This window comes from Castor canadensis, chromosome 15 (assembly GCF_047511655.1).
Source record: "Castor canadensis chromosome 15, mCasCan1.hap1v2, whole genome shotgun sequence".
NCBI lineage: Eukaryota > Metazoa > Chordata > Mammalia > Rodentia > Castoridae > Castor > Castor canadensis.
The window spans coordinates 18,887,892-18,912,335 of NC_133400.1; the positions used below are offsets into that span (position 1 = coordinate 18,887,892).

The 24,444-nt window shown below is 47.4% G+C and overlaps 1 protein-coding gene across 5 annotated transcripts; it reads right to left on the reverse strand.

Moving 5' to 3' along the window:
* Window positions 1-1,386: 1,386 nt before the first annotated feature.
* Ces4a (carboxylesterase 4A) lies at window positions 1,387-20,114 on the reverse strand. 5 transcript variants are annotated; one of them, XM_020175944.2, is made up of 14 exons: window positions 19,965-20,114; window positions 14,671-14,872; window positions 11,321-11,462; window positions 11,103-11,236; window positions 10,666-10,819; window positions 10,278-10,382; window positions 10,095-10,199; window positions 9,916-9,954; window positions 9,016-9,156; window positions 8,462-8,542; window positions 7,969-8,122; window positions 6,923-7,054; window positions 6,646-6,718; window positions 1,397-5,454 (listed from the first exon to the last, which is right to left on the reverse strand). In XM_020175944.2, exons 1-14 carry the CDS (start codon window positions 20,020-20,022, stop codon window positions 5,286-5,288), a joined length of 1,689 nt encoding a protein of 562 aa, XP_020031533.2. In that variant the 5' UTR covers window positions 20,023-20,114; the 3' UTR covers window positions 1,397-5,285. The 5 variants fall into 5 exon arrangements, with proteins under 5 accessions (XP_073911978.1, XP_073911979.1, XP_073911980.1 ...); XM_074055876.1 differs by having other exon boundaries at window positions 1,393-5,454; window positions 11,103-11,462; XM_074055877.1 differs by lacking the exons at window positions 11,321-11,462; window positions 14,671-14,872; window positions 19,965-20,114 and adding an exon at window positions 10,898-10,955 and having other exon boundaries at window positions 1,387-5,454; window positions 11,103-11,234.
* Between the last annotated feature and the right edge of the window lie 4,330 nt (window positions 20,115-24,444).

The window sequence follows — 24,444 nt, forward strand, 5'->3', positions numbered from 1 at the left end:
CCTTGGTATGTGGAGAGTCCTTACTGCTTTAGAGAAGTGATCCTTTTTCCCCCAAAGAAAGTCTGGCACCACAGGGCCTGCGAGAGGTCACAGAGCACACAACAGGCACCCAGCCCTTCCCCACTGAGGTCAGACCTGAGAGGGCTGAGGCATAGGATGGCGCTACTGTGGCCGACAGCAAGGAACTGATCTGGGCGCGGTCGGCCCAGGCTGGGAGAAGCGAAGAAGGCCCTGAAAAGGCAAGAAGTCTAGGACAGAGCCAGTCCCTGTCTGGAGCGCCTCAGTCGCTTGCTGGAGACTGGGGTTCCTTCTCCCCACCACGCCAGCTGCTGCGGGGCGGCTCAGGACCGGCGCCGCGGTGCGGTTATGCGGGATTCGGGAGTCCCGGCAGTGGAGGGAGGGATCCCAGCCCACTCGCTCCCACTACCAGAGGGGGCGAGTTTCAGTTCCCGGCGCCAGGCGGCCGGATCCATCACTGCAGTTGGCTGGAGGCCGGACGGCGCGTCCCCCGAGGCTCCCAGGCAGCCGGCAATGTCGGCCGGGCGGGGAGGGCAGCGGCGGGCGGCGGAAAGCCTGGGGCCCGAGGAGACGGCGGCCGCCGCGCTGTGGGGGTGGCGGTCAGCCGGGACCCGCGAAGGGGCCGCGTTTCCCGCACTAATTAGCCCTTCCCCAGCCGCCTTGGTAGGTAATTGGTGCTTCGGGGGTGGAGGTGTCGGTGGAGAAATGGGGGCGCCGCTTCGGCAGCGGGGAGCCAGGCTCAGCCCTAGGTGCGTGGCAGGAGCGCTTGTGCGCGCTGTGCGGACCTGAACTTTGCACCTGTGCGCACCTGAACTTTGCACCTGTGCGCGTTCTTCATTGCCGCAGGGCTGGCGGGCAGAGGAGGTAAACCAAGGGGTGGAGGAAGCCCCAGAAGTTCCGTGGGGTCATCATCAAGAGCCAATCATTTCTGGGAACCGCTCCTCGCGGTGGGGCTTTACAAAAGACTCTGGGTGGCTGTCGGGAGTTGAGTGGGAGCCAGAAGACAAGGTGGAGGCAGAGGGGTAGGTAGCCCTCCCCTCCCCCCTCATCCAGCTGTGCAGCCAGGGGGAGGGGCTGGCAGAAGAAGGCACTGTCCTGGGTGGATGAGGAGGGTGTGGAACAGGAACTGAGAGAGGCACCCCTCCCACACCTCCCGCGGAATCCAGGCTGCCCACTTAAGTTCTTTATGCCGGAACCTTAGGGAAGGTCCTAGGGTTTCCCACAGTCCTTTCTGATTCTCTTGTCTGATTCCCTTGTCTACAGTTGCTCTTCCTCCAGGTTGGGGGACAAGTTCCCTTTCCCAGACCTGCATGAGAGATCCCCAGGAGGGATGTTAGAGGAAAATCTCTCATGAGCTTATTTAAGCTCAGGAAGGCAGACTTTATTCAAGACTATCAAAATAGGCATAGCATAGGGCTTTGCAGCGAGGGAGAGATTGGGCTCAACTCCCAGCACAGCATAGGGAAGTAGGAATTTATAGCTAAGAGTAGGGTGGGAACAGGGAACAGACTCTTACTAAGAAGAAACATCAGGGGTAAGGGGCAAGGGTTCTGGCTAAACCCATCTAACGGGATTCTTTCAGAAGACAGGCGAAGGTGCTCATGGGAGGATGGTGTGGGACTCTTGTTTGTTATGGAGGGTGATCAGATATGGAATATGGGAGGTTCTTTTTTGTTTGGTTTGTTTTGACTGATCTGGGGTTTGAACTTAGGGCCTCATACTTGCTAGGCAGACACACTACTACTACTTGAGCCACACCTCCAGCCCTTTGTGTGTGTGTTGGGTATTTTCTTTCTTTTTTTTTTTGGTACTGAGGTTTGAACTCAGGGCCTACACTTTGAGCCACTGCTCAGTCCTTTTTTGTGATTTTTTTTTTTTTTTTTAGATAGGGTCTCGTGAACTGTTTTGCCTGGACCAACTTCGAACCTCGATCCTCCTGATCTCTGCCTCCTGAGTAGCTAGGATTACAGGTGTGAGCCACTGGGCCTGGCTTGGTAGGTTCCTGTTAAACTCATAGGCAAGGCTCTTGCTAAAATTGGATGATGTCAAGACAAACACCAAAAGTTAGGCCTAGTTGATGAAGCTTAGGGGAGCCTGAATAGAGTAATCAGGGGATGTATTTGTTAAGGGATGTATGTATTAATTTTCTGTTGCCTATAACACAATATCACAGACTGAATTATAGAGATTCAAGGTCAAGAGGCCACATCTAGTGATGTCTTTCTCACTGGCAGAGTCCTCGGGTGGCACAGAAAAGAAAGGGAACATGTGTTTATATATGTGTCTGTCTACTCTTCCTCTTCTTATAAGCCACTAGGATTCAATCATGGGGTTTCCAACCTAATGACCTTATCTAATCTTAATCACTTTCTAAAGCTAAATACCATATGTGGATGAAATTTCCACCCACTTTGGATCTCAAAGTGGACTTTAGATTCTAACATGACTTTCAAGAGGACAAACTATATTCAAGCCATGGCAGGGGAGAAATGAGGAACCCTCAGAGGCAGACCTGGACCAGTCTGGGGGCTGTGTCAATAGGCCACAGAGTGAGCTCAGCCTCCTGCAGTCACTAGGGTGAATCAGGTCCAGCTGGATCTGAGCCCCTGCTAAGTTCTGCACAGGTTGCCCCAGAACCACCTTCCAGGGGGTAGAGTCCCAGCCCTCACTCAGGCTTCTACTGATAAATGGCTGTTTGGTTGCTTGCTTACTGGCTCTGCCTCTCCTGAGAGTGGAGCTGCCACACCTCTTTTGTGGGCCACTCTCCCTCAGAGATTGCTGTAAATGTGGATGGAGGTAGAAGGGTGAATCAGACAGGCCTGGATCAGATTCCTGCTCTACTACCACTAGCTTATGACCTTGGGCACGGCCTTTATGACTCTGTGCCTCAGTCTCCTCATCTGTAAAATGGGGATAATAATATTTGCATGACAGGGTTGTTGTGAGGATAAATGTTTGCTTGAAAGGTGCTTCCCCCTCCTCTGGCCACCCTTTTGCTTTTGGGGCTTGGATGCTAAAGCACAAAGGATTGGGTATTCCTCATCCCACAGGTCTGTGAAGCTTCTAGGGGCCCCAGAGACTCCAGAACCCCTAGGAATAAATGGCATAATCAAAATAGTAGTTTGGGATATAAAACCTGGGGGACACCATACCAGTGTTTGTAACTGCATTAGTCAATAACCAAAAGATGGAAACAACCCTATGTCCATTAATGGATAAGTGGATAAAGAAATGTGGTATGCCCATACAGTGGAATATTATTTGGCCTTAAAAAAGAATGAAATTCTATTACATTTAACAACACTGATGACCCTTGAGGATATTATGTTAAGTGAAAATAAGCCAGACACAAAAGAACAAACATTGTGTGATTCTACTCTAAGAATTACCTGGAAATGCCAAATTCACAGAGATAAAAAATAGATGGAGGCTGGGTGCCAGTGGCTCAGGCCTAAAATCCTAGTAGATGGAGACCAAGATCTGGAGGCTTGTGGTTCAAGGTCAGCCCAGACAAATAGCTCACTAGATCCCCATCTCCAAAATGACCAGAGCAAAATGGATTAGAGGCATGGGTTCAAATGGTAGAGTAGAGCACTTGCTTTGCATTTGCGAAGCCCTGACTTCAAACCTGAGTCCCACCAAAAGGCAAAAAAGAAAAAGAAAGTAGATGGACTGGAGCAATAACTCAGTGGAAGAGCATGTTCTTATTATTTGTGAGTTCCTAAGTTCAATCCCCAAAAATAAAATAAAAAAATAGTGGATTCCAGGGTCCACAGGGGTATAGAGTTTCAACTTAGAAAGATGGAAAAGTTCTGGAGATAGTGGTGATGGTTGTACAATAATGTAAAAATACTTAATGCCTTTGAACTGTACATTTAAGAATGGTTAAAGGTTGGGGATGTAGCTCAGTGGTAGTGTTTGCCTAGCATGCACAAGGGCATGACTTTGAACCGTAGCTCAGTGGTAGTGTTTGCCTAGCATGCACAAGGGCATGACTTTGAACCCCAGCACTATCAAAAAAAAAACCCTTATAGCTGCTGGGGATGTGAATCAAGTGGTAGAGCACTTGCCTAGCAAGCTCAAGGCCCTGAATTTCATCCCCAGTGCCACAGAAAAAGCCCTTAAAATAGTAAATTTCAGGTTATGTACATTTTACCACCAACAAAACAAAACAAAAACTCTGGGACAGTCTGAGATATGCTGGGCTAGGTTTTAAGACAAACCAGAGAGTGAGGAGTGAAGATATAGGACCAAGACCTAAACAGATGGACAGTGAGCATGAGATGTGGCTGTCTTCATGTCCTGGGGTGCACTTGAGACAATGAAGAAGCAAGCCCAGGCAACTTTACCTCACTTCCCCTTGACTGGGAGTGGCCCCACCAAGCACAACTCAGGAAGGAGCAGGAAGCAATGCAGTGTTCCTCCCAAGACTCAAATTGAGACACTGTCCATTTCACCAAATCTTTTTTTTTTTTTTTGGTGTTACTGGGGTTTGAACTCAGGGCCTCATGCTTGCTCGGTAGGCACTCTACCAGCCCTTTTTTGTGTTGGGTATTTTTAAAATAGGGTCTTGCAAATTATTTGCCCAAGCTTTCTTCAAACCAAGGTCCACCTGATCTCTGCCTCTTGTGTAGTGAGGATTAGAGGCATAAGTCACAGCACCTAGTATCTAACCAGTTTATAGATGGACAAATTGTGGATCAAGTCCACCTGTCTTTATTGAGGACTATCCCTGCAGTCAGCCTTGGAGGAGGAGTCTGGAGAAAAATGAGTGTGGGTGGGGGAGAAGATCTATGAAAAGCTTTCCTCCATGGTACTAATAATCTGCCCAGCACCTAAAGGCCAATGTGAATAGGCACAAGATTATGCAGGATGGATGGTAAATGACAAATGGGGTCCAATGTGGCAGGGGAGGTCTGTTGTGAACTTCCTGTAAGAAGGGGCTGGAGGGATTTTAAAGGGTAGGCGGAATTAGAGAAGGGAGAGAAGGGGTTAGAGAACTTAGAAAAGGGAGTGGGCACAGTGTAGCTATGAAAGAGCTTGGCCCACCCTGATTTAGATAGTGAGACATGGGGGTGCCACGGGATGTCAGGATGGACTGGGTGACACAGGGTCCCAAACAACAGGCTTACACTCCAACTGTGGTGTAGAAGTATTAGGGAGATTGGGTGGACAGGCCTCTTGAACCCAAACATGCCCAACGCCAGTCTCCCAGAGAGCCTAGGTGGTAGGGCAAGTGCTTCTGGCTCCTTCCTGCTTTACCACTCTTAGGACTGCTCCTGCTTCTCAGGACTCTGAGGCTGGTGCAGCCTCTCCCAGAAGGCCATCTTCTTTTCCTTGAGCTTCACACCCACTCTCGTGGTAAAATCCAGCTGCAGGTACTTTTCGTCCTTGTCAAAGCGTGGCCAGTAGGCCAGCTTCCCATCATTGGGGTTCCTGTACCAGAAGAGGATGAAGAGAGGGTTCTTTTCATGTCCCTTCACCCAGCTTCCTCCTCTCATCCTTCCCTCATTTACTTTTCCCTTGGGAGTTAGTGTCCAAGAGGCCTTTGTAGGAACTATGTTTAGGCAGATCTTTAAGAAAGTAGGAGACCCAGGTGTGGTGACATACACATGCCTATAATCACAGTATTCCAGAGGCTGAGGCAGGAGGATTCTGAGTTCTAGGCCAGCCTGGGTTGCATAGTGAGACCCTGTCAAGAAAGAAAGAAGGGAGGAAGGGAAGTAGGGTAGGAGAATGGCAGTGGGGGTGGAATGGGCTGGGGATATGTTTCCAGGGGGAACAATATGTACAAGATTTAAAGGTACAGAAGGCCAGGGCTTTGAAAGTTTGAAAGAGGCACAAGGAGGGGTTTGGGTAAAAAAATAGTGTGTGTGTGAAGAGGATGAATGTGCAAAAAGAATGACAAAGGAAAGATTCTTTTGTGCCAGGATTAGGGGCTTGGGACTTTATTCTCGGGGGACAGAGGAGCTGCAAAAGGGTTTTAAGCAGGCGAGTGACTTGTCAGATGATATTTCAGAAAGACACGTCTGCTTTGCAGGAGCAAATCCCTGAGTTCAACCCCCAGGTCCCACAATAAAATAAGTTAAATTAAAATAAAAAATAAAATATGAAATAGATCCCTTTAGAGTCATAGGAGACGGGGGAGGAAAAGTGGGGATAGGAAAATAATCAGAAGCTTAGTTCAGATGCCACCTCCTCCTGGAGTTTTCTCTGTTACCCAGACAGGATCAAACACCTCAGTGCCCTCCAAGGCCCAGTGCCCAGTGTTCCTGCTGGTACGAGCACATTGTGCCTGATTCTGTTTTATGCCTGGAATTTTGTCTTCTTACAGTGAGTTGCCGGAGGATGGGGCACATGTCTGCAACAACCTTGAATTTCCAGCTTCCAGACTGGGGCTGGACATACAAGGGAGCATGGGTGATTGTTAAATGCTTGAGTAAGTGAAGAGTGTGGGTCTTGGGACATTTGGGATCTTGTGATTGGCTGGGAAAGGATGAGGGGGAAGGGCATTCCGGCCAGGCTGGCTGTGGGCTGTACAGTTCTTGTGGGACACACAGGGGCTAACATCTGAAGCTTCCAGCCTTTGGGTCTAGTGCTGCCCAGATGTGTCAGGGCCAGACTCACCCTGTGCGGGCAAAATTGGCCCAGTATTTCATTATCCGGAGGCTGAGTTCTTTCTCCTCGCCTGTGGACCGGCCTGGGAATAAAACAGGATGTGGCATTTGGTACAAAGCAGGGATGCTGACCTCCCACTCTGTAGACTTCCACTTGGTAATGCATCCCAGACTAGGGACTAGCTCTCTGTGGCCTGCCAAAGCAGCAGGAGGGGTCTGCACACACAGCTGGGGAAACTGGACACCCAGCGTGTGGGGTGTGTGTGTGTGTGGTAGTAAATTAGCACCTCTGGAGAAGGGGCTCCCAAAGAGGAAATGGATCTCGTCCCCATGGTCTGCCCCATCTGTGCGAGGTTTGATAATTATGCCAGAGGGAGCATGGCGCTCAAACTCATACAGGAAGACAGGAAAACCAGCATCTGTGAAGAGAGAAATAGAAGAGGGCTGCAAGAAAAGCCCAACCTGAGCTTCCATTCACTCGATGTGTCCCACCCACCTGCAGCAAGCAGAGAAACCTGCAGCAAGCAGAGAAAAGAGCTTTGGCTTGAGTCCAGGGAACTGATTTGAATCTTGTCTGTGCTATTAATTAGATGTGTGCTCCTAGGCAAATCACTCAACCTCTCTGAGATGCAATTCCTCATTTACGGGGAGGGGGGCGGAGATTATGGCATGGATCATGGAAACTTTTTTTCCCTCTTCTGAATTTTCTGTTCTTGGCCTGGCATTTAAGGGTCTTCAGTATCTTCCCTCTCTAGTTCCACCTTTGACTTCACCCACATGTTTCCAAACCCCAGGTCAGTCTGGGCAAGACTTTCAAGTTATCCCTAAGCCTGTTCTCTAAGCCAGGAAGCCTCCTCTGCCACCCTAGCTTTTCCTTCTACGTTGGTTGAGGTCCTACCCTTGACCCTTCCTCTTGCATAGTTGATGACTTAGGACCTCTTTTTGTTGTTGTTGTCATTGTTTTGAGACAGGGTCTTGTTGTGTATTTCAGGCTGGCCAGGAACTCTTGATCCTCCTGTCTCAGCTTCCCAAGTGCTGGGATTATAGACATGGGTCACCACAGCAGGCTCTCTTGCTGCCTCCTTTCCGTTTTTGTTTCATTTTGTTTTGGTAGGACTGGGGTTCGAACTCATGCCTTCAGGCTTGCAAAGCAGATGCTCTACCACTTGAGCTACACATCCTGTCCTCTCACTGCCTCTTTTGTGGCATTTTGGAATCCTGTACCAGCCCAGAAGTGCAGAGAGGGCAGGGGGAGCAGTTGGTAAGCACCAGAAAGCAGCACAGCTAGAGAGTGCATGGGGCCAGTGTGGTCACTCTTGGGGAGTCCCCATACCCCGATGGTAGCGGGCGGTTTGCAGTGTGGTGTATAGGAAAGTGCCATCTCCAGCCAGGTCCATCATGTGGTTTCGGACTATCCTCCAGTCGTGCATATCGATGTCACTCAGGTACTCCTCCACCAGGAGTGGGATCTGCTCCTTAGTGATATTCTGGGCCAGGAGGCCAGACCCACTCTGAGGCCTGCTATACCACCTGGGGTGGGCACACCAGTGACTTGGACTTCAGTTCCCCAGGAATTTTGGGAAAGGGGAGCATTTGAGTTCAGCAGATTCTTAACCCTGTTTTTGCTGCATGAGAGCTGCCTCCCATGACCCTGAGGTTGCCTTGAGGACCCTGCCCATTAGCAGCCATCTGATCCCATGTCAAACCCCTTTGGGGCCCTCCAAAAGGGTCTCCAAGGGGGCTCAGAAGATACTAGGTTAAAAAAAGAGTGTGTGGGGGTATACATCCTGTTCAAACTGAGCACCCCTGCCAGCCTGGCCCCTCACCAAGAACACGCTGGTACTCCACAGCAGCCTGGTAAGGACTTCTTTTTTCATTACACGTTTATTTTTCGGGAACTTCATGAGCTGCTCACAAGACAAGGTCCCAGGTGTGGGTTAGACCTGAGGTCTTGCCCATCTAAATGGAGAATTCTCAGACAGAACACATGATCCAGGAAAGGCCCGTGACCCTGTCCTGCCCTTCTGTCTATCACTGTCACTTGGTATAGAGCTGAAGAATGGGCTAGGAGGGCCCATTCTGAGCAGGGGCAGCTCCCTGACCCAGAAGTAAAGGAGGGCCCTAGGATTTATAGTTGCCTGGAGGTTCAAAGATGGATGTTATAACCCATTTAAAATATGATCTAAGGGTTTTAGGGCTCCCAGGACCCCAAGAGGCTACACTTCTTCCTGTTCCCCTCCATCATTCCTGGTCTCCTCTCTCTGCACAGAGAATGCAAGCACTTGTGCATTCTCAGAGAGGCTTCTGGGATCTGACCTGCATTGCCCAAGAGGGACCCTCTTCTACCCCACTGTGATAAGCACACTTCCCACTTACTTACATAAGGCAAGACCCAACTGAATTCCAGACTGTTGACACCTAGAAGGTAGGGCACAGGTGAAACCTGCCGCCTGGTCAGGAGTGTCACAGGGTCATCAGGGAACACCACACCATCCACCACTGGGCTCAGGAACCACGTAATCTGTAAGACCATTTCCAGCCAGTTATCCTACATATCCTCTGGGGTGCCCTTAACCTTGAGTGTACAGCTTAACAGGTTCTCCTCTGGGGGCTGCATTAGCTAGGCTCTTTGTGGGGAAAAATGGGGACTGGTCATGGGAACCCCTGGGAAGGTGAATGTGGGAGCAGAACAGGACAGATAGGGCCAGGCTATTCAGACTTAGGATGGTTTTCTCTAGGTATTTATATAGCTCACTCTCTTATCTCTTGAAAATCTGCAAAATATCACTTTAATGAAGCCTTCACTATCCTTTCTACTTAAAATTCTATCTCTCCAGCCAGGCACTGATGGCTCATGCCTGTAGTCCTAGTTAGAGGCAAAGATCAGGAGGATCACGGTTCAAAATCAACCCATGCAGGTAGTTCAAGAGATCCTATCTTGAAAATACTTAACACAAAAAAGGGAAAAAAGGGTTGATAAAGTGGATCAAGTGGCACAGCAGCAGCCTAGCAAGCATGAGGCTCTGAGTTCAAACCCCAGTACCAAAAAAAAAACAAACCAAAAACCCAAAAAACAAACTATCCTTCCCACCATGCCTGACCCCCCCTTACCTTCTTCATTTGTTGATATTCACTTATAACCTAAGGAGGTGAATAATTTATTTATAGGGCTCTCTCCATTCTCTCTCTCAGTTCCATTAGGGAAGAGATTTTGGCCTGAACAGTTCCTTAAGAGTGCCTGGTACACAATAAGTGTTCAATAAATACTGAAATTGCTCACCTCTTGCGGTTCTTTCTGGGAGTTCAGGTGGAAGAAGCTCTGTGAGAGACAGGAGGAGATTGGAGCTTTTTAAAAAAGTCTCCCCAATATCCTCTTAAGGCAGGTTCCCTGGGGGAAGTCTATGGGGATGGCTGCAGCCTGCAGGCAGTCAGGTCAAGCAACTGGAATGTTCTACCTACCATTCGCTTAGACACACGCATCACCTGGGCCCCTGATAGATCCCTCATACAGTCTACCATGATCCTTGTGCTGTTGTGGTTGCAGCCAGCCAGGTGAGCAACCTTCTGTAGAGAGAAGAGGGGCTCAGGGATGCCTCCATCCTGCCCTCTCTTGCTGAGTCCTGGGGGAGGAGAGATACCCACCTTGGCCACTTTCTGTGGATCATGAGTGATGAAGACTTTGAGTAATGCGGTGCCACTCTGGGAAATGGCCTTATGGAAGAGACCCCGGGCTAGGGGTGACATCATCTGTAGAGGTGGGGAACAGGGCACCCATAAAATGAACACGTCTGGCCGTTGCTGAACAGCCTGAAGGGAGTTAAGGAAGGTGATCAATTGCGAGGGAGCCAGAGTCCTGCCTTCCTGCCTCTGGTCTGCGCAGTGGCTCTACTTGGCAGGAGCGGTATTTTTGGATGGGTGAGGATAGGTCTTCTGTCAGGAATGTTAATGTACACACAAATCTGCCTGTTCAGTGAAGGATTCAGTTGTGGGAACATGTGTTTGTGCTGGTCCATCTGGGCATCACACTCACCAGTCCCGAGACACACATAGCCCCCGACGACTGGCCAAACAGGGTCACGCTGTTCGGGTCTCCACCAAAGGCTTCAATGTTCTCCTGCACCCAGCGCAGAGCCGCCACCTGGTCCAGCATCCCCCAGTTTCCGCGGGCCTGGCTGTCGCCGGTGCTAGGCACGCAGGGTTCATTATCAGTGTCCCAAACTTGATGGCGGGATGCAGAGGGTTCCCAATCCACCTTGACTTACCTTTCTAAGACCCAGTCTTGGGAACCACACCGTTTCCTTAAGAGTTAGGCTCACCCTACTGAGATGTATTGAGCATTGATCTCCTCCACTAAGCATCAGGCCCCGCCCCTGCCACCCTCTTCTTTTGGCCCACGCCACGCCCCTTCCACCAGTCTCCGCCTCCTCCATCCAAAGCCAAGGAGACTCCGCCCTTGGTCCCGCCCACCTTAGGAAGCCAAAGATGCCGAGTCTGTGCTGCAGAACCACTATCACCACTTTCTCGTGGGCAGACAACTCCGAGCCGTCGTAGGTGGAAGCGGCGCCGATGAGGAAGGCGCCTCCCGGAAACCAGACCATCACCTGGAAAAGGAAGATCGCCGAGGCCTGAGCTGGGCAGTGGGGTGACAGAATGAGACGGCAAATAATGGAAGACAAAGTACTCACCGGCAGCAGAGGGTCCCCACCAGCGCGTATTGGCGCGTACACGTTCAGGTACAGGCAGTCCTCACTGAAGCGCAGCCACTTGTACTGTTTCCACGAGTTTAAGTAAATGGAGGTTACCTGACCCCAGAACTCTTGAAGGCACCTGCGGGCACGGTGTGAGTTTGGACTCAACAGTGGCAGTGGGGAGAATGGTTTCAACCCCGAGTTGTCAATGAGGGAAGAGAACCCAAAGCAAAATCCAGTTTCTTAATGTGTCTGTGTGTATACATGCTCCACGTGTCCCAGAGGCCTCCACTAGCTCTGGGGTCCAGGATTGGGAGGCAGGACCCATCCCTCTGTTTTGCGTCTTGCCTCTCCCTACTTGAGGTCTGCCTGGGACATGGTCCTCTGCTCTTGTTGGAGACTGTCGGTGCTTCCCTGGGGCACTTCCCTGTCTTTCATGTTCCACTCTCCCCTCAGCCTCCCTTCTACCTCCCAAACAGCTCTGTAACACACTGTGAAAGTCCATCGTGTCTCTGGCCTGGACACTGACCCAGCCTTTTCACTTTCCTTCTTCAGTTCATTTTCCACACTCTGGCCACAGGGAGTGGTAAAAAAAAAAAAAAAATCTGACTATCTCGTTCCCTTTCTTAAAACCTTCCCTGGCAACTCACTGCCCTCAGACAAAGTTAGGTGTGCCCAAACTGATCCAGGCCCTCCTTTCATCTAGCCATCTCCTTTCCAGGTTCCTTTTGCTCCAGATACATATAGATGCTTGCCTCCCACCTCCAAGCCCCTGTGTCTCTGTCCCTCTGCCTAATGCCTTCTGCCCTGCCCAGCAAACTCCTACTCAAATTTAAGGCCGGCTCAAGTGGTGTCCCCTCTGTGGGGCACTTCCCTTTCTGTGTCCCCCAAAGCTCTGTTCGCTCCTGACTGTAGTGTTGGTTAATTATTTCAGTTGACTGGTTTTCTCCTCAGGTGACCAAGCAATCCCTGAAGTGGCCATGAATTCATCTGAGAGTCAGATAACCCCTTTCAACAGTCCTTCCCACCAACTCTTCAGTCTGCCTTACCCAAAACTATCTTCTCCTACCCAGCTTCCCCAGCAACTATCCTAGCTCTCTTTCCCTTAGGCACATCTTTTCAACTGGTTATCTTCCCTTCCCTCTAGCCAGCTTCTCTAAGGTCACCAGCAGACAGACATCTTTATCACTACAGAGCATCTTTGGGCTTCTTTGGTTGACCTTTCTTTCTTTTTTTTTTTTTTGTGATGGGGATCACACTCGGGACCTTGGGCATGCTAGGCAAGCTCTCCACCTCTGATCAATATCCTGAGTTCCTTGCTTGATTTCTTGGCATCAGTAATGTTGGTGTTAAGGTGGTGTGGTGTCCAACAAACCACATCAGCCTCTCACCAGGAAAGCCAAGGCTGTTATAGCCAAGAACTGGGGTTATGAACAGCTGAGGCTTCTGTCTCCATCCTACCACCCAAGCCACTCCTGTCATGGTCACCAGTGACTTACATCTTGCTAAATTCTTGTTATTGCCTTATTTGCCCTGGCAGCCCTCAATGTGGTTGACCATATTCCCCTCCATTCTTGAACAGCATTCCCTGTCTAGGTTTCTATAACTCCCTGCTCCCCCAATTTTCCTGCTACCTCCTTGGTGGCTCCTCCTCTCAGGTCTAAGTAAGTGCTCAGGCCTTAATGATTGGTTCTCTCTCAGGCCTCAACCCTTGGTTCGTTCTCTCTCTCTCTCTCTCTCTCTCTCCACTGTCTTGCCATGTAGCCCAGACTGGCCTTCCTGAGTGCTAGGATTACAAGTATGTGCCACCACACCCAGAAGCCAAATGAGCTCTTGTTTTGCCCAAACTTGCTCTTTCCCTAGTCTTTCCCATTTTGGGAAGTAGTAGCCCTATTTTCTTAATTGCTCTGGCCAAAAAGTAGTCATTATCCATGGTTCTGAAGAATTTCTTCACTTGTGACTCACATCCAATTCTCCAGTAAATCGCATCAACTTTACCTCTGAGATCAGTCTAGAATCTGACTGATTCCTCCTGCCTTTCCTGTAACTACACTGGTGGAAGCCACCATTTTTGCAACAGCCTCCCCTCTCCCTGCTCCCCCTTAACCACCACTCCATAGGCTGTTTGTTCTAAGCAATCCACAAAATCTTACACCTCTCTGTCAGTGTTCTAAACAGCCTTTGTCTGATAGCTTATGGCTGTTGTTACAACAACTGACACCCAGATTTCTATGCAATGGAAACATTAACCTGTAAACCCAGTCTTCAGGAGTCTAACAATGATCACCCCATGTTCTGTCACTGGAGCTAGAGGCTCCAAATAATAGTCACAGAATATTCAGAATGCCAAGGATTTGCTCCATAACAGCCAGTGTTTTAATTAACATCCTGGTATTCTGGTAAGAGTTGATAATTTTTTTTTATGATACTGGGGTTTGAACTTGGGGTCATGTGCTTGCTACTCAGGCACTCTCCCACTTGAGCCACCCCACCAGCCCATCTTTTCTTTCTTTTTTTATTTCAATGCTGTGAATCGAATCCAGGTCTCATACATGCTAAGCATGTATGTTACTACTATACCACTGAACTATACCCCAGCTCAATAGTTGATCATATTTTACCAGTGGAGCTCTTCTTAACAACTAGACATCTAAGTTGTAGATTTTTAAAAAAATATCAGCTGACACCCAGGTTCTCACAATAGACATTTTTCTAAGCCCTGTGGTTTAACCAACTGATGCTGCACATTGTTAATGATTGCCACAGAATGTTCTGGACAGTGGATTACTCAATGATCTGAATAAATATATTTGTTCTGGGTAAACTTCCAAGCCCATTGCTTTAGAGGGCAATCATTGTCCCAGTCTTGCTGTATGACTCAGGGCTTAAATCCTGCTGGAGGTGGCTGGCTATAAGACACTGAGACTTCAAAACTGAAACTGAAACTGAGCCTATGTGTTCTTTATCTTGGAGCACCCTCTGCAGGCAAGGGCTGGCAGTCTTGTGGATTTGTTTGATGGCTCAAGTCCCAAGAGAACTCAGGGCTCACTCAGGGGAGTGGGGTGTGCATAAGCTCAGCTCCTCAGACACCTTTAGAAAACTCACCTCCCCTGCAGGTCCTGGACCACATCCAGTGACCACTTCCCTATTGCCTGAATAGTATTTGGGCCAATCACCTCATCATATATATTTGGAAACTGAGCCTCAGAATGGGACCCAGGACTGCCTGTGGACACACAGTATGTTCTTCTCAGCGAGTTATTCAAAGCCTCACCCAGAGGCAAGCATAAGTCCACTGCCCCCCTCAGGTCTATCCACTTCCCAGCTCATATTCCTCTGGCTCTTACGCAGGTGGGTAGGTGGTGGCATCTCTGATTCCTGTCCAGGGCTGCAAGGGCTCAGGAGGAGCAAACCTGCGGGCACCCACAGGAGGTCTGGAGAAGGGGACTCCTAGGAAGACATGGATGGGCGTCTTCCCCACATGCAACTGCTTTCCTTGGAGAGTCCCATATTTGGTGACCACTAGAGGCTCCTTGATGTGCAAAGTACCTAAGAAGAGAAGAGAGAAGGGCCACCCTAGCTGAGCCACTCTATCACCAACTTTAGTGACAGATAGGACTGTCCCAACTGCAGTGGGGACCATTTGCTAGTTTTCTTTTCTTCTTTTCTTTCTCTTCTTTATCTCCCCCTCTCTCTCTTTCTCTTGATCTTGTTATGTGGCCCAAAATGGCCTTGAACTGCAGATTTTCTGCCTCAACCTCCTGAGTGCTGGAATTACAGGTATAGGCCACTTTGCCTGCCCAGTTGCTGCTTTTCTTGACAGTCATAAAGCTTGAAGTTTTTCCTAACAATTGTGTATCTGTCCACTTGTGGTTCTGTCAGATGTTTTCTTTCATTTTTTAAGATTTCAAAACCATGTTGGTTTGTACATAAAAATTCATGTCTGTTATGTGAACTCTTTGTGTCATTTAATGTCAGTATGTGTGTTACTTTGATTTCTGTTTATCTGGTGCACCTCTTTTTTCTTTTTTTCAGTACTTTTTTTTCATTACTGGGATTTGAATTCAGGGCCTACACCTTGAGTGACTCCACCAGCCCTTTTTTGTTTTGTTTTTTTGAGGTTCTCTTGAACTATTTTTTCCAGGCTGGCTTTGAACCATGATCCTCCTGATCTCTGCCTTCAGAATAGCTAGTATTATAGGCATGAGCCACCAGTGCCCAGCTAGTACTGGGGTTTGAACTCAGGGCCTCATACTCACTAGGCAGGTGCTCTATGGTTGAGCTACTCTGCCAGCCCTGCATCTCTTTTCTTGTTGCTAACATTTGCCTGACTTATTTCTGGAAAGGAATCACCCCCCCCCCCCACACACTTGCTCATATACACACTAACCTCACTTGTATGCTGGAGGTGGTGGCACATCCCATAATCCTAGCACTCAGGAGGCTGAAGCAGGAGGATTACAAGTTTGAGGTCAGTCTAGGTTACATAGAAAGACACTATCTCAGAAAACAGAAAGAACAACAAAAATATTCATAAGAGCCAGGTGCCTGTGGCTCACTCCTGTAATCCTAGCTACTCAGGAGGCAGAGATAGATCAGGAGGATCCTGGTTCAAAGCCAGCACAGGCAAATAGTTTGTGAGATCCTACCTCGAAAAAACCCATCACATAAAAGGGCTGGTGGAGTGCTCAAGGTATAGGCCCTGAGTTCAAGCCCCAGTACCACCAAAAAAAATTCATATGTGCAAATTTGTACATACACAGATGTACATGAGCACAGCTCAACTGCAAAGAAACATGCAGCAATACAATAGTCAAATGCACACACATACATACATATGCACAGATGTAAGTTATATATAGGTTATCAGGCATCCATACTTAGCATAAATTCACTTATCACATACTGTGTGCACACACACACGCTTACATATACATGGCACAAGTACACCATAACTCTTGGAATAGCTATGAAATAGACCAAGTTGGATCCAGCTCTCTGCTTATGGGTACATCCTCCTCTTCTAGGCTCTCATCCTGCCCCACTATTACTGCCAAGAGTTGGTGAGGCCTCATATCCATTGTCCTTTCCTGAAGTGCCCTTCTTCATTTTCCCCCCTCCTTCCTTATCAAATTGTGCTCAGAAAGACAAATATAGAATGTTTTTGCTCACATGTGGCATCTAGACCTAAGAAAATAATATGACATGATTGCAGCAGAAGGAGGAATATGATAGAAGTACATTGTATATGTAGGAAAATATAATGAAACCTACTAAAAGCTACTAAGGTAGGTGAGAAAGGAAGGGGGCCTACAAAAGTGTAATATAGATAGGGTGAATTTGATCAAAGTATATTATATACATGCATGTAAATATCATAATGAAATTCCTTTGTAAATTAATGTATACTAATAAAAAATTTTAAAACCCCAGAATTTTTAGCTGTAGATGTCACATGCCTGTAACCTCAGCACTCAGGAAACTGAGACAGGAGGATTAGAGTTCAAGGCCAGCCTGGACTACATAGTGAGACCCTATTTCAACAAACAAATAAATAAGCAGGGTGCTGATGATACATGCCTGTAATCCTAGCTACTCGGGAGGCAGAAATCAGGAGGCTCGAGATTCAAAGATAGCCAGGGCAAATAGTTTGCAAGATCCTATCTTGAAAACACCCGTCACAAAAAAGGGCTAGAAGAGTGGCTCAACTGGTAGAGTGCCTGCCTAGCAAGTCTGAGGCCCTGAGTTCAAACCCCAGTACCACTCAAAACAAGCAAGCAAGCAAACAAACCATAATTGTTCTGCGCACTTGTCCTTTGGAGCTCATTCTGCAAAGTGACAGAACACAAACATGATCCAAGTAATTATTGAACCTGGTTGGGTATCAGTACCATTTGAAGATCTTTGTTAAAATTGATTCCCAGGACCCACGTGCAAGATTGCAAATCTCTCTAGGAGATTTTTTTTTTTATGATACTGGGTCTTCCTACTTGCTCTGTGAGTTCCAGGCCTCCACCTCACAATCCTTCCTCCTTGGTCTCCCCACTAGCTCCAATTACAGGCGCACACACTTGACTTGCCACTGGCTTTTGGAACAGCATTTGAAATGAAATTGGTGTGATAGAGCACACTCTCACAATCCCAGCTGCAGGTGGCCTAAAATATCTTCCTTCCCAGGAAGACGTGCCCAAGTCTTCCTAGGTCTTTCATAAGCAACATCTGGGTAGAGAGGAGTGACTGAAATGCTGGCACTTTGGTCATGGAGGCAGGTCAGTGGGACAAGGGACCATCTCAAGCCTCCTGTGTGTGTGCAGCCCTTTGCACTTTATAAAGCCCCATCATGTGGGCTTTTCACTTGCCCTGGGAGAAGGAGGGGGAGTCCTGAAGGCCCAGAGAGGGGCATTGACCACCCTGTGTTCTTATAGACAGAGCCAGGATGCTCTGCTCTATCATTTTACCCAGATTTGTCCTAAATGTAGGGGCCACTCATGACAGAATAGCCAACAGCTATGATTTATGGATTCCTAATTTTAGCCTGGTTTTATATTATCTTCCCTCCCCTTTTGCAAAACTTACTAGGGCAAATCATTCTACATAAATGTGGAAATAGAAGCTCAAAGAAGTGTTAATTTGCCCAAGGTCCTACCTGGAGTATCTCCAAACTGCTATAACCCATGCTGTTTGTCTCTGCAGCCTCTGAGGGGCGCCTCACCAGGTGGTTCTAGACTCCTGAACTAGAGTTGCTCTGGGTGGGTCCTGATCCCAGCTCTGCCACCCAGAGGCATCATGGAAGGAAACACTAACGGGAGACGGTGTTCCACTTCACCAGCAGCCATAAAGTGCTAAGGAAAGCCTGGAGTTACCGCTGCCACCTGGAAAACTTAAAAATGAGGGCATCCAATTCTGGTGAAGATACAGTGCAAAGGACATTCATGCTGTTGGTGGAGGATAAATTGATACAATGCCTTGGGACAATAAATTGGCAAAATATACAAAAAGCCACACAATGTTCACATGCTTTGATTCAGTAATTTTACTTCTGTGTCTTTCCTGTATGAAACAGCCAGAAACAAAGATGCTGCTGGACCTTGAACCTGAGTGGACAATGGAAATAGCACTTATATCTGAGACCAAGCAAAGTAAATATAACCATACAATCATACAAACTGCCTAAAATAAGAATTTAAGTGGCTGGGCACCAATGGCTCACACCTGTAATCTTAGCTACTCAGAAGGCAGATATCAGGAGGATCACTGTTTGAAACCAGCCTGGGCAAATAGTTCACAAGACCTTTTCTTGAAAATATCCAACACAAAAAGGGCTGGCTGAGCAGCTCAAGTGGTAGAGCATGAGGCCTTCCCCGTGCTCAAGCCAAAAAAAAGAATTTAAATGAAGAGCAGATTATAAAATTATATACATGGTAACATCACAGCTATGTATAATGATACCACAAAAAGACAAAAGAAAATGCTGCATGGGGTGAGGAGGAGGGTGAGGGGGAGAGTTGATGGGGGTGATGTAACTAATGTACAATATAAGCCTAACTGGAATTTTCACTATGAATCCCCCCTGTACAATGAATATATCCTAATAAAAATTTTTAAAAAAGAAAAAAATGCTGCAAAATGCTAAAAGCAGTGTTAGCAAAGCTTTCCTCAAATTAAAAAAAAAACGTATTCATATAGGCAAAACTAATTTACAATACAGTTCAGAATAGTAGTAACTTTGAAGCTATTGACTGGAAAGTGGTACATGGGATGATGGGAATGTTCTAGATCTTGATCTCAATGGTAGTTACATTAATGTAACATTATAATATAGTATAATGTAATATAATATTTAATTGTATAGTGAGATATGTGCATCTTGTATATATCTTAGCCCTCAATAAGCTTTTGTTAATGTTCTATATTGGTTTTTTGGAGGGAGAACTGAGGTTTAAACTCAAGCCCTTGAGCTTATTAGTCAGGCACTCTACCACCTGAGCCATGCCCCCAGATCTGTTTTGTTTTCAGTTTTTCAGACAGGTCCCACGATTTTGCTCCAAATGGCCTCAGACTCTGATCCTTCTACCTCTGCCTCTTGAGTAGCTGGGATTATAGGCATGAACCACCTTGCTTGGCTCTGCTGTATTATTTTCAAAAAGTATAGTACTAATTTTAAAGAGATAGACATCATTGGGGAGAAAGGCACAGGTTTCTTTCTTCTTCTTTTTTTTTTTTTTTTGCAGTACTGAGATTTGAACTCTGGGTTTTATGCTTGCTAAGCAGGTGTTCTACCACTTGAGCCATTCTACCAGCCCAAGAAAGGCTCAGGTGGTACAGAGGTCCATGTAGGGGAGAGGGAGGCAGAAGCAGGAAGGCAGGAAGGAGGGAAAGAAGGAAGGACATGGTTATGCCATGTTTTCAGGTCCTCTCACTGGTCCTGGGAGGCAGGAGATGTACTCCTTCCCGGCTTTGCAGAGCAGACCTTGGGCTCAGAGAGGTCAGTGGATTTGTTCAGACTTCCAGCTGGCAGTGAATTAGTGCCCTGAAGTGCCACCCTCCATCAACTCAGACCTTGTCTATGTGCCCCTGTCCCACTGTTCCAGGTGAGGCTGAGCTGGAGCCTGACACTGTCAGGAAGGTTTGAGGGTCTTACCCAGTGTTGCCTGCAGTGCGAGCCACAGGGTGAGGCTCAAGTGTAGAATCCACCTCATGCTCTGGCCACCTTCTGCCACAGACTGGAGTGATATCAACACTGAGAGTGTTAGATGGTAGTTGTGACCACAGTGTCCCGCTTTTATCTTCTCTGTCCCCATCAGCAGGTGCTGGGACTGGAGGAGTATGCCCAGCTGCTGACCAGCCCACAGTCTTGTCTCTGCCTTGGGGTGACAGATGACACTAGATAGTCTTGGCTCTTCAACCCAACTGGCCTGCCTGCAATCCTTGCCCAGTTTGCTCACTTGGCAATGGCTTAATGTTGGGCTAGTGCAAGTCAAGCTCCAAGCACACAGTAGATGCTAAGACTGGAGCAGAACACTGAGTCCTTAGGCTCCTAAGCTCCCAGGTTTCTTCTCTGTGAATTTAAGAGTCTTGGGCCTCCCAGTTCTCCTCGTCTTCGTTCAGCCTCTTCCACAGGCCTCCCCTGCCCCAATTCTCAGTCAGGCTCACCACAGAGCAGTAGGCTCTGTGCCAGGAACAGGTAGTTATTGTGGTGATTGCCCTCACAGGTACCAGGAAGCAACCATGAAGAGGGGTCCAGAGGGTCATCCGTGAGCCCAGGGAGGGGACTGAAAGGAAGGATCTCTAGAAAAGACCTAATCTAAGTAAAGGGTGAGGAGGGGTTGGCCCGGTAAAGGAAGATCCTGCCTGAAATTTGGAGCTTCACAGGCAAATCTGGTGGTGAAAGGAAAGAAGCAATTCTATAAAAAGTATATAAAACTGCTTTTGCTAAGAAACACTGACTCCTCACCTGGCCCACATGTTCACTATAAGCTGGAGAAAAGCTTGGCATTCCGGCCTCCATTTTGCTCATATAGTCTGTTGCTTTAAGTCTCTCTCCTTGGGTTCCAGAAAGACAGGACTGACCAATGAACATCTTTATGACAAGGAACCAAAACTATCCCCACCCCCAGCCTTTCAGGAGAGACCATTCACCAAATGAGGACAATGACCTACAATGAGGAGGCTGCACCCTGGAGCAGCAGGAATCATCTCTTGAGAACCAGAGTGCTCCCCTCGAGTGGTGACAGCTATGACAACTTCTCTAGAACTCCATGCAGAACCAGAACTGAAATAATGATCAACCAGGTCATACTTTGTCTAGGACAAAGTATCTTTTCCCTCTGCCCCAATTCTTCCTCATATCAGTACCCCAAAGTGGGCTGAAGTGCTTACTTTGCTTCTTCCTAAGGTGTGCCTGTGCCTCATTAATAAACCTATCTCTGCCCTTCACCACTGCGCATCTCTTTATTTGGTGTATTGGTGCAAGTATCCAGATTTAACATGTTGGAAACTCCTGAGGCTGGCCTCTGGCCTAGAACTCTAGTTACACATTCATCTTCAATTCAAAGATGAGGATGCTTTCTTCCCAGCCTCCAACAAAGCCTGGGGTCCTGGCCCACCTTTTTTTGTTTCTTTGTGTGGGACTGGAGTTTGAACTCAGGGCTTCACACTTGGAAAGCAGGCACTCTACTGTTTGAGCCACGCCTCCAGTAAATTTTTCCCTGGTTATTTGGAGATGGTGGGGTCTCATGAACTATTTGCCCAGGCTGGCCTTGAACCATGATCCTCTTGATCTCAGCTTCCCAAGTAGCTAGGATTGCAGGTGTGATCCTACACCTAGTCTGGCCCACTTTTGGGAAATAGGAGTCTGGGGGCTGCTGTGCTGGGAGGGTAGAAGGCAGTGGAGAGGTTCTTACTGAACCCTGGAGTCCTGTTCCGTAGGCCTGCTGGGTGTGTGTGAGGGGTTTGAAGCACAAGGCCAGTTCTGTGAGTTCTTAGAAATGCCCTGTGATCCTTCTTCAATCTCAAGGAACATGGTGTCCACTGTCCAACCCCTGCTGCCTGGGCTCTAGATCTCTGTAAGGAAGACCAGGGATGGAACCTACAAAGTCAAAACAGGCAGTCCTTCAGCCTGGTGTGTGTGGCCCACTGACTACAGCCCCCTCCCCACCCACAATGGCAGGCTAGGGCATCTGTGTGGGTGGCACCAGGCTCTGGTTGACTGTACCTTCCCAAAGTGGGCAGCATCACTTGTCCTCCCCATGGTCTCATGAGAAAAATGCCCATGGACTTGAGCGGAAGGAAGTGTGGTGAGGATTCAGCAGCTCCCTCCAACAAAAATCCTCCCCCCAACTCTTCCCCAGCCAAACTCTCTAATTCCTTTTCCAGTCTTGAATGGCCAGGGGCCCAGGAATTATGCATTCAGTTCTCAGGTCATTTTCTAGAAGATCCTCATGTGCTGATGTGACTTTGGAGATTCTATGTTTGCTGTAACTGGGGGTCTTTAATGGCACATCAGTGTCCTCTCCATTAGGCCCTTCCTGATGGCAAAATAGTCTTTATCTGATGGCAAGTGTGTGAGTGATGCAACCTCTCCTAAAGTTATCAAATGATATGGAGCAAGAGCCTTAAAACTGTGCATCCTTTGACCGAGTCTGAGAGACTGTCCAAAATACACAAAAACATGTTGACAACAGCCTCACCCCCACACAACAGAGCGGATGGGGAAGAAGGGATGCTACACTTATGGATTATAACAAGCTTGGGAGCTGGTAATGTGTTCCACAAGTTTCTATCTCAGCAGCAGGCTTAGTGATGGGGTTCTGAGTCAGGCAGCCTGGGTTTGAATCCTAGCTCTGTCAAGAATTAGCTGTGTGTGGTGGAGTTGCTCAAGTGGTACAGCACCTACCTAGCAAGTGTGAGACCCTGAGTTCAAGCCCCAGTGCTGCCAAAACCAAAAAAAACCCCACAAAACTAGCTGTGTGAAAGAGAATTACAAACACCTGAAGAAAGAGATCAAGGAAGACTACAGAAGATGGAAAGATCTCCGGGCTCATGGATCAGTAGAATCATCATAGTAAAAATGGCTATAACTACAGAAAGCAATCTATATGTTTAATGTAATTCCCATCAAAATCCCAATGACTTTCACCATAGAGATTGAAAAATCTACCCTAAAGTTCATTTGGAAACACAAAAGACCATGAATAGCCAAGGCAATACTCAGTCAAAAGAACAATGCAGGAGGTATCACAATACCTGACTTCAAACTATATTACAAAGCAATAGCAATAAAAACAGCATGGTACTGGCACAAAAACAGACATGAAGACCAGTGGAACAGAATAGAGGACCCAGATATGAAGCCACACAATTATACCCACCTCATTTTTGACAAAGTTGTCAAAAAATATATGATGGAGAAAAGACAGTCTCTTCAACAAATGTTGCTGGGAAAAGTGGTTACCCGTCTGCAAGAAACTGAAACTAGATCCATATCTATCACCCTGTACTAATATCAACTCAAAATGGATCAAGGACCTAAATATCAGACCCAAAACTCTGAAGTTAGTACAGGAAGGAGCAGGAAACACTCTGGAGCTAATAGGTATAGGCAAAGACTTCCTCAATAGAACCCCAGCAGCCCAGCAACTAAGAGGATAAATAAATGGGACTTCATAAAATTAAAAAGCTTCTGCACGACAAAAGAAATGGTCTCTAAACTGAAAAGACCACCCGCAGAGTGGGAGAAAATATTTGCCAGCTACACATCAGACAAGGGACTGATAACCAGAATATACAGGGAACTTAAGAAACTAAAAATCCCCTAAAATCAATGAACCAATTAAGAAATGGGCAACTAAACTAAATAGAGCTTTTTCAAAAGAAGAAATTCAAGTGGCCAAAAAACACATGAAAAAATGCTCACCATCTCTGGCCATAAAGGAAATGCAAATCAAAACCTCACTAAGATTCAACCTCAACCCGTTAGAATAGCCATCGTCAAAAACACCACTAACAACACGTGTTGGCGAGGATGTGGGGAAAAAGGAACCCTAATCCACTGCTGGTAGAAATGCAAGCTGGTGCAACCACTCTGGAAAAAAATTTGGAGACTTCTTAAAAATCTAAACATAGACCTGCCATATGATCCAGTAATCACATTCCTGGGGGATATACCCAAAGGAATGCACCACAGGTTACTCCAGCACCTGCACACCCATGTTTATTGCAGCACTATTCACAATAGCCAAGTTATGGAAACAGTCAAGATGCCCCACTGTTGAATGGATCAAGAAAATGTGGTATCTATACACAATGGAATTTTACTCAGCCATGAAGAAGAATGAAATCTTATCATTTGCAGGTAAATGGATGGAACTGGAGAATATCATTCTGAGCGAGGTCAGCCAGGCTCAGAAGACCAAAAATCATATGTTCTCCCTCATATGCAGACTTTAGATCTAGGGCAAATACAGCAATGTGGTTGGACTTGGATCACATGACAAGGGGAGAGCATACACGGGAGATATAGGAATAGGTAGAAAACCCAAAACATGAAAGCATTTGATGTCCCCACTTAAGAGGAACTAATACAGAAACCCTAAAATGACAGAGGTTATCATGAGCAGGGG